The sequence below is a fragment of the Puntigrus tetrazona genome, chromosome 18 (genome assembly GCF_018831695.1).
Source record: "Puntigrus tetrazona isolate hp1 chromosome 18, ASM1883169v1, whole genome shotgun sequence".
Lineage (NCBI taxonomy): Eukaryota > Metazoa > Chordata > Actinopteri > Cypriniformes > Cyprinidae > Puntigrus > Puntigrus tetrazona.
Genome location: NC_056716.1, coordinates 2,012,335 through 2,022,634, shown reverse-complemented (window position 1 = coordinate 2,022,634; position 10,300 = coordinate 2,012,335). Strand labels below are relative to the sequence as shown.

Here is a 10,300-nt window from a genome sequence, read left to right as displayed (position 1 = left end):
CCGTCTCTGAGCCCGACGTCACAATTACACGGGGTCAGGACTAAAAATCATCGATGCGGTGAATGGCCAATCATATTTGAATAAGCAACACATCGATGTTCCACCGGTGACTTTTGATAACGCATCGTTGGCACGTTCCCTTTCATTTTCAGTTAACCCTTTACGGTCGTCAGAGGTTATCTCCGGGGTTTTTTTGATGAATGTCCCAATTTTCACTCTTATTTTTGGAAAAAATAAATAAGAAAATACTTTCAATTTCATTCCTGCATAGTACCTTTTTGTGGTGTAAACATTTGTGGTGTTTTATTCATGATTTTGACATATAGGATAACAGACTTTCTAAACGACACAGAACAGGCAGATAACATTCCGCTGTCTGGTTGCTGAGCAGCCCCGCTAATTTTAGACGGGTTGGGTTACCATACTGGGTGAAAGAATGGGAGGTGCGCAGTCTGCGCATGCGCCGTATAGCTACTGCAGGTCACTTCAAGGTGCATAAGCTGGGCTGTCTGAGTCGTTGAAGGTTGAGTTCTTGTATCCTTTAAAATTATACCACACGAGTGTCACTGACAAATACTATTATGCCACGTTCAGTTTTATACTTATTACATTTTTCATGTACCCTACACGTGAAATATATGCATATAATTAAATAAAAATATTTAAGATTGCACACAATTATTTATTCACAGTCTCAGTGCTTGTTGAAATTAGACAGTGTTGACATTATCAATACGATCAGGGTTTGTGATGAATAAGTCAGCATTTTAAGTCTTAATTTCTCAGATGTTTCACATGATTTTGACAAGGAAACAGTTAAATTTAGAAAAATTTCATAGTATGTCTTGTTATCATATTATCGAGTCTAGACTATGTCATTCTGAAATTCAGCGTGCAAATATTGCTCCACTGACCTACATGTCAACATGACCTCTGTTATCATTCAGAGGTCTGAAACGTGTGTAGTTCACAGTCAACTGTTTACTCTACAGTGTTGATCTGCTTACAGTACTCACTCTTCTTAGGTCAAAGCCAAAAAATATCCAATTATTTTCACGGTTGGAACCGGTTCACCACCATTGAATTACTGCTCTGTACTTATAATTATTAACAACAGAACAACGTGGTACTGATGATAACATTCTGTCATGTGGTTATAATGACAGTTTAGGGCAGGAATAACAATGTGCAAAAAGTCTTCATCAGACATCATTTTATAGTAATAATGATAAAAAAATGTATAACAATAATAATAATAATTATTATTGTTATTATTATTATTATTATTATTATTATACATTTATAGTGCCATCTAGTGGAGTTAATGTTAGAGTATTAATGCTAGTAAGTTAATAGAATTAGAATTCAGTTTGTTTTGCATCTTGCATTTCTGAAAGCTTTAGTTTAAAAAAAGAATTACTAAAAGTGTGTAGATAGGTGTGATAGTTCAATATATGTTAATATAACAATATACAGTACAAAGTTTAATAGTCTAGAAAAAGTAATTATTCCAACAATATTCTTTGTTTCTAAGGTGTGCGTTTTTATAGTAAGAACAAATTTGTGTCACACTGAGATCGTCATATAATCTGATGTATTATATACATTTAGAGGAAAGATGCTAAAACTGTATGTCCACCAGGGGTCAGTAAGAACTCATTATTCTTTTTTTGGGAGAAGACGATGAAAAGGTTTTCGAGTTTAGTTCATAATGATTATGTACTATAACATACTAAAATTTCATACACCTACAGTGATTATTTTAGTTCACTGTAGTATATGTTGTCACACGTCCAGCATTGTGAGTTGTCTGTGCTAGATTATTTGCATTGAGTCATTTTATCACCCATAGCAAACATCCCTTTCTAGTGGTTTATAACACCACAGTTTAAATACATACAGCAGTTAATAAGACGTTTTACAACAATATTTATGGAATTACCGCTTTAGGAGCACTATGAATAACCGAGGAGTCAGCTCAGTCGACAATTACTCATAACGTAAATATAGTAAATGCTAAACCTAATACCATAGGTTATCCAGGGATTTTAACGCACAGCGCTCAGAGTAAACAGGGTTTACAGGAAACTATGTGAAAAACAAGCAAAAAATAAATGAGTTAGTGAGTGACGATTCTGTCTGTGAACATGTTCAAGCTGACAGGAAGACGTCAGACGTTATTAGTTTTTGCAACACCCTTTCAGGCTTTCCATGTGCAGCGTGCATCCTAGTGTCATTCAAATGCTTAGAGCCCAGAAAAGGCCTACCTTTGGAAGAGGATTTTCTACGATCCGTTAATGTACTCAGATTCCCAACGACAGGAAAAAGAAACCAGTACAGGTAGGGGTCTCGTCTCTCAAGACGTCTGCGTTGTTACACCCCTGAAATATGCAATCAATTTATCCTACAAATTTTTACTTTTTTATGACCACAGAGACTTCTCCTCTAAACCACTAGGTCCTATAGGAGCAGAAGAATGACAGAATCCTGCACCATTTTCCTGCTTAAAATAACAGGTGCTTTCGGGTCATTTGATATTTCAGACTTTGAGATTAGAAAGACCAGTAAGATTTTACATATTGTTACAGACATTTATTCAAAATATACAAGAAACTACATACAAAAATACTATGCATCAAACAATGTAAACATGAGCGCAACCGATAGTATGCCTCACAGTTTTAATATAAGACAGTTGTGATAAAACCTATTCACATGGTTTCATTTGGGGCTCGTTAATAATTTGAATTGAACTCTTAATTTTTTACTATTGAATTGCATGAATGCCAGCAGTTATGAACTACAAAGTGTTGTTATTAATATTAAAATAATTATTATTATTCTCCCATATATTTACGTCAAATAGCGTATTAAATAATCACAGACCAAGTCTAAATTCATCTGTTGATTGCTTATGTCTTTAATCAGGGAAAATGAGTGAGGAGTTAGCCAGCTAACTCTAGTACTACAGAACATTTATTATTTGACAGCCTTACGCAGTCAAGTGGTTCTTCAACATTATAGCAGCAATGAATCTGAAGTACTTTGCATTTGCACAAAAAGTAACATGGGCACATTAGTTCTACCGCATAACATTGGCTGACAAATGGATACACCTACGTTCACATTTGTCTGTACAATAGTCATTGGTTTATCACAAGGCATGTTCCGCTACAGACTTTATCTAAATATATTATGATAGGCTGTGATAGAAGTATTACTTTAGCCGTTTTTGTCGTCATCGTTATGCTATTTCTTACTTGCAGCATACCGATTTTAATATTGTGATTCGAATGCTGCTTAATAATATTTTATTAAAAGTAATCTGTGATGCAGAACACCTTTTGCTCTCCCTCAAAGGCACTATACACTAATTAGCTACAAACATTCAATCTCTTGAACTCATCATGGAACGAACTGACATTTTATATATGTAAAGGCTGTCAACCTAGCAAGGTTATCTAAGGGCTCTACGACTATATGAATCGTCTTTGCTTTAAGGAGTAAGTAATAATTAAGCTTGTAATGTTGCATGTATTATTGCAACTGATGTAGGATGTAATCAATTACAAGAGACATATTCCCCTATAATTAGCTCACAGATGGTCAGTATTTCTTACAGAATCTACATAAGATATGCATGTAATGATACATCTGCACAGAGGCATTATTAACATCAACATTAAAAAAGCTAACATATTGTATGTATAGTGATTAGAGAAAAAAAAAATTTCCTTTTTCTTGCTACAGTTCTCAACCGTTTCTTGCAGGACTTACGGCTTTATAATCAGGAGCCAATGGAATGCTCTCTTTTAATGGGTATGATCTGGTGACCTCTCTGCTCCGTCTTGACAGTCCAGTTTTGCATTCACTCTCCTGTCTGCCTTAATGAATCTCACGGAGAGATGTCTAGACTTTGAAGATATACAGATATTTCTGTCTCTGTTTGTGTTTTCAGCAGTAGAGCCACGCTTAGAACTAGCTGTCAAATTCAATCTTCATACGCAAGAGAATAATAGCACACTCTCTCACCTACTCTTTAAGAGGACAAACACTACCTTTGTTGCGGAATGGAAAATTGCACACTTCTTTGTTGTATTTTTGTAACTGTTGTAAATCCCATTTCCATCTACATTTATTTTGAAAATGAGTTCTGTGGATGGTAGGAAGTGGCTTTCTAAGCTTCCACTCTAACGTTACATCATATATTAAATCTAAACTAACCTTTAACAGCTAGGTTGCATCTTTAAATACTTTTTATAGACAATAAGCTTTTTATGCATCTGTGGCATTTGATGTATTCTTCTTTTTTTTCTCGTTAGAGAGTTTAGTATTCAGTTGCTTGCTATTTGAAACTAGCAAGTAGATTAACATCTTGATGCAATATCGCTTTGCCCTAAATGGCTACATTCAATGCTAACTAGCTAAAATTCTATTACTAATACCACCTGTTTTCCACCTGCCTTAACATTGTCCAAAATCTCAGACGTATATTTACGATGTTACAGTTGCTACATCTACATAGACTGAGTTTCATGATTGATGATTGAGCTCTTCAAAGTTTGAAAGCTGCTTCATCTGTTCCACTTGCATAGAGTGCCTTCTGACAAGCTTCTTCTTCGTCCTGAGGTTGCCTCTCTTTGGTGAGTTGGGTGCTACGGGAGCTATTGGTCTGATACCTGCTGCGAGTGGCGATGAGGGTTTGCTGCTTGCCCCTATATCTGGAATCGGAGGGTTAGGGTTGACGTTTACCGGGGGAAGGTGACCTGGGCGGGTGTGGGATATATAGTCCAGCAATAGCGCTCCAGAGCCTCGCCGTTCCAGTAGGCCAGGTGCTCTGCATCTGGCTGTGCTAGGTGAAGAGGTACTGGGATTGCTGTCCAAGGACTCTCGTGAACCTGTAAGCATAGCAAGAGGGGACGTATTGAGCTTCCTCCTCTCCAGAGGTGCCTTAGGAGAGTCTAGCATGCTGGAATCTGAGTACAGCTGGGAGTCTGAGTCATAGTGTTCGTTCCCCAGTCTCCTTCGGTGCACTGTGTCTCTGAGGCTAACTGGCCCCAGGTTTACCCCAGAGCCCTCCTGCTCCGTGGGGACAGTGCTACGTCGTGCGAGGGGCTGGTGCTGAGCCAGCGATCTCTCATAGGAGGCCTTGGAAGATGTCGGAAGGGATGAAGTTGGCGAGATTTTTGTGGTCTGATCTCCCACCATCGGAAACAAGATATCTTTTCCATCCACACTGTTATGTCGGGATAAAGTGCCTCTTTTGGACAGACTCAGTCCATTGATACCTGCGACGACATCTTCATCCGAGTTGGCTCTTTTGCTTTCTTCATTTGCCGCCGCCAAGACAGAGGGGGCGATCAGACCCCAAGGCTCTGACTGTAGACGTTTCAACTGGGGTAGACGAGCCCGCTTGGGATTCACTGGCTTCTTACTAGGGGATGTAAATCCATTGGAAAGTTTGGCTGCTGTGTTTGAGGTTGACTTAAATTTAGTTTGAAAATTGAATACAGTGTCTTTTTCCTCTTCTTTGCTGGGAGATGGCGACGCGTGAAGATCTATTTCTGATGGTGAGGCACATGGTGCTGGAGAGGTCCTCTCATCCAACTCTGGAGAAGGAGGGACATTCAGGTACTGCTTGGTTGTTTTGGTTCCAGATGGCGATTTGTCAGTGGTAATGATGATGACTTCCTTGCCTTTGGCTTTGCAGGCATCAAGGAGAACTTTTAGGGTTTCTTTATCATCTGCATTGACAGCGTACACTAAAGCAGAAGATCCATGGCGGTCCTCCAGGCTTGGATCAGCCCCGTTGGTCAGTAGAAGTGAGACCACCTCATGTCCTGCCCTGTGGCTGCATGCATGCATAAGGGCTGTCCTCCCTGCTTTGTCTTGAATATTAGGGTCAGCTTTGTTGTCCAGAAGGTACTTGACGAGCTTAGCTTTGCTGACACTCTGCTGGTCAGAGTGTTTGGACATGCAGGCCACCATGAGTGGCGTCTCTCCACGATCGTTGCTTTCATTGATGTAGGCTCCACCTTCCAGGAGAAGCCTTGTAAGGCGCAAACGCCGAAGCCACACTGCTTTCAGCAGAGAGTTCCCATCTGTCCTGAGCTCCAGCACGTCAGCCATCACCCAGACTGGACCCAAATCAGCCTCAGTCCTGCAAGGCAAGAGCAGACTGCTGCTACAGCCATCAAACAGATCCCAGAGACATGTCCATGTCACAAACACTTTTAGTTTTAGAGACAGAAAAAGGTGATGGTGATGTGTTAAACCTTGCATGAAATCACTAGGCTGTTTGTTTTGAAGAGCCACCAGGTGGCAGCCTGAATGCACAGCAATGAGTTATTGGAAGAGACGCTGAACTGACAGGTGGATCAGGTGCAAATGGAACTTTAAATTTGCATGTTTTTTTTTGTCGAAATGCGATGCAAATGTCTGAAATGTATATCAAAACATTTCTTTATATGAATCTTTAAGCTGATTTTATCAGTGACTGTTCTCAAATTTTATTTAGGCTATAAATGTTTATCAGAATTGACTATAGTGATAAAAATGCAAAATGCTTCCATTCAACGTCGTTATTAAATAAACGAATCTTACTTTATCGTTTTTTAATTATTGTTGTTTCTGTAGCTGTTTAATAGATTGTTTGTAAAGCCGTTGCTTTGGCACGAATAGTCCTGTTCTCGGTTCAAACAGTGTATTCAGTCGTTTTTTCCCCCCTTCTTTTTGGTGCTGTTATAATTTGATAGCCGTTTGAAATTATATGGACATATTAAAAAGCAAGAAGGGTTTTGATCAGGTTTAACTTCGCTGGTTGTGTGTGATGTTGAACGCGGAAATAGCGTGACGGAATTAAAGCGTTAATAAAGCATTTTAATTAAGTACGAATGAAACAAAAATGCTTCATGTTATTTATTTGCGTCTTCGGGTGATCACAGCGTTAATGGGTTGGCACTGTCCATGGTCCTGAGAGCATGAGAAAGATCAGTAAACATCTGCGATGCGCGCTCTGGGAACAAACCCTCTCTCATATTTTTATAAGTTATAATTCCATATGCAGTTGTATCTACCTCTTTGTAAATCAGAGCCATTGTCTTTCCGTATCCGATTGTATTTTCCATTATCTTAAAAGTATTTGTGTGCATGCGATTGCGAGTTCCCCAAAATGTAGTTTCGTTTAACGTTGTAACGTTATCAGACACATTGCATCACACTCATTTAATAGGAAAAATATAAGACAATTAGTCCAAGCGTTTAATGCGTTTCTAAGGTAATTGGACTCCTAAATAGATTAAGTTATAAAATGTCCTTACCTGGTTGACGCACAGGTTTATCATGGTAGAGTAAGTCCACAGTAATGCTCTCCAATATTCTCTACAAGCTATGGAGAGGCATAGTTTCTCCGCGCAGCTCGTGTAGTTATTTAGTTCAGACCCAACAGAACTGTCCTATTTTAGGTTCAGTCGTAGCGCGCAGCCACAACGACGCTCCAGCGCCACTGCTTTTGTTACTGAAACGCAAGAGACCAGTCCAATCGCTACATTCCTGTTTGCGCACCCGAGGATAACACCAAGACGTTGAGGTTATAAATAACTTCCCCCCTTTTCACTTCGTGAATGAAACGTGAATCTGATTGACGTCAGAATATACAAAAATAAATCGGGTCTGGTGTGAACCTGTCATATGTTGTCATGATGAGCACAAATAAATAAACATTTTTCAAGACATTTTTTTAAGCAGTTTTTGTACTTCGGGATAAGGAACCAAATTCGCATGACAGGCTGGTGCATATTTAGTTAGTGGATAGTGTTTAATTGAACTATTTTTTAAATATATAGGCTACATTTAAAAACAAAAAAACAATACATATTGTAATACAGATTGCATTGTTTTGTTTTGTTTTTTCAGAATCAGATCATATAACCAAAGACATTTCCGTCCAGTTAGACTGTGTGAAAATTAAATCAGTACTGGGTTGGATGTTTTGCATTATACACAAATGCTGATTTTGTGTGGTTTTATTAGTATATTTTCGATTCTGCCATTTTATAATGTTCATCACACAAATTGTTATCACGACAAGATAAAATCATTCTTTGATGTAACATGCTCAGCATTTTAATAGGATATAGTACTGATTAGGTTAACAATAGCACACATGTTCTTGTGATTGGACCAGTTCAAATGTCCATTATTTACTATCTATCTATCTATCTATCTATCTATCTATCTATCTATCTATCTATCTATCTATCTATCTATCTATCTATCTATCTATCTATCTATATCTCTGTCTGTGTATCTGTCTGTCCGTCCGTCTATCTACATACAGCATTTCCACAGCTTATTGTGAGAGTTTGCATTGCAATTAAACACCCATAACTTGTTCCAGCCATTTCAGTCATATATAGCATAATAGGGACAGTTCTATTTTTAGGTTGCTATGAGACAGCACAGAATCATATTCTGACTGAGACCGATAGAATTCGTGGTGCTGGTGAGAGCATGATCTCAGTTTATGAATAAATATTAAAAAATAACAAAAATATGAAACTATTACTCCAAGTAATATTGTGACACTAAATCACTTTTATGATAAAGCCTCATAAAAACGGAAGGCTTTTATCTCGGATTGACCCATGTCTTTCTTTTCCTCATGTTTTTAATATCGCACACGGCCTGTGGCTATTTACTTTCTGATAAACTGCTCGCATGAACCCTATTTTCCACCGGAGCAAAACAATGGTTCTTGAATGACTTTTCCCACACACCGTCCCCACTTTTATCTGCTGATGATGGCACTTCTGATCACTTAGGAGAATATTATTATTTACCCAACCGTCATGTCTGAGACAGAGTCTAGTTATGAAACTGCAGGGCGCTGCCAGTCTCCATGCTTGTGTTCATCCTGCTGGCTAATGGTGTCGTTTGGAGCTTTTCCAGCCACGTGATCACGCTTCATTTATCTTTACAAAAGTTTCCAGAGCGAAGAAAGGTGGACAGTAACCCGAGGTTCAGCATCTGCCGTGGGGGTCACATCTTTTTGGGTTTTTCGTGATATAATAGGGTAATAAGAAAAAAAAAAAATCTATGCATTTCACATAAAGCAGCTCTCATGTGATGAGTGTTGTTAAGCAACAGAGCTAAGGGTGGGTGGTGGTGTGGAAAACAGATGCAATAGAATGCCCACTGTTGTCTGTTACCCAGGTTTTAACATGCTTTATAGAACGCAAATAAGAAAATCTCCTTTGGCATGACATTGCTGGTTAATGACGATAAATTTGCATTTTGTTTGTAAGGGGTATTTTTGTAAATGAACTGCTTTACGAAGTGACGTGCCATGCTGTGATTTGGCATTGTTTTATGTGAGCATAGAGAGCTAGTTTGCTTATCACAGCGTGCTTTCGAGGCATGGCTTCGTCAGGCATGCGCTTTATGGCTGGGGAGCAGAAAGGTTCCTGGGCTCTGTTGATTAGACACGTTCATTAACATGGGAACTACAGGGACGTCAGCACTCTTCCTGCGATTTTTTCCCAATGCAATGCCTTAGATACAAAATAAATAATGAAAGCGCCCGAGATTCGGTTCTCTCACCTCTTGGGAGCTGTTTCCATTTTCAGAAATCTTACATTGCACCTGATGCGCTGCCTCTGTCTAAATATAACCCCCATCGCTCTCTCTCTCTCTCTCTCTCTCTCTCTCTCCTCTCTCTCTCCTTCTCTATCTCTCCCCTCAACTTTCTCACTTTCTCTCACTCTTTCTTTTACACAAGAAGCTAAATCACAATGTGTTAAAGCGTTGCGGTTTCTAAATCTGGATTTGCCCCAGAAAACTTGAGTTGAAAGTATTCTGTTAGCCGTTAAAAAAATTGTTTTTATTTCATGTTTTCACTTACTGAAAAGCATTTATTTGCAATTTTCTGTTGCAAATAAGTAAATACAAGCATACGTGCATAACACATGCTCGAGGACCTTTCCCAATCCAGACCCTTCTCTCTCTTTTCAGCTTCGCTCTGTTTTTACACTAATAAAGTCAAGAAAACCAAAAAAAAGGATAGTTCACCCAAAAATAAATAATTCAGTTTATGTATATATATATATTTTTCATATTATGGAAGTTCAATGGCTTTGCAACTGTTTAGTTATTAATTCATGCGTTTATGACCTCGAGGTTAAACTATTGTAATGCTTTATTGGGTGGCTGTTCTTGATAAAGTTTATCTGGTCCAGTCTTTACTAGAACTAGGAGGTATGACCATATTAGCCTGGTTCTGTCAACACTGCACTGGCTCCCT

General features: G+C 38.6%; 1 protein-coding gene across 2 annotated transcripts; it reads right to left on the bottom strand.

The window, feature by feature from the left end:
• Positions 1–2,577: 2,577 nt before the first annotated feature.
• Positions 2,578–7,563, bottom strand: ankrd34c (ankyrin repeat domain 34C). Of its 2 annotated transcripts, none has more exons than XM_043264101.1 (2): positions 7,320–7,563; positions 2,578–6,178 (listed from the first exon to the last, which is right to left on the bottom strand). In XM_043264101.1, the coding sequence occupies exon 2, from the start codon at positions 6,127–6,129 to the stop codon at positions 4,534–4,536; it is 1,596 nt and encodes a 531-aa protein (XP_043120036.1). In that variant the 5' UTR covers positions 6,130–6,178; positions 7,320–7,563; the 3' UTR covers positions 2,578–4,533. The 2 variants fall into 2 exon arrangements, with proteins under 2 accessions (XP_043120036.1, XP_043120035.1); XM_043264100.1 differs by having other exon boundaries at positions 2,578–6,160.
• Between the last annotated feature and the right edge of the window lie 2,737 nt (positions 7,564–10,300).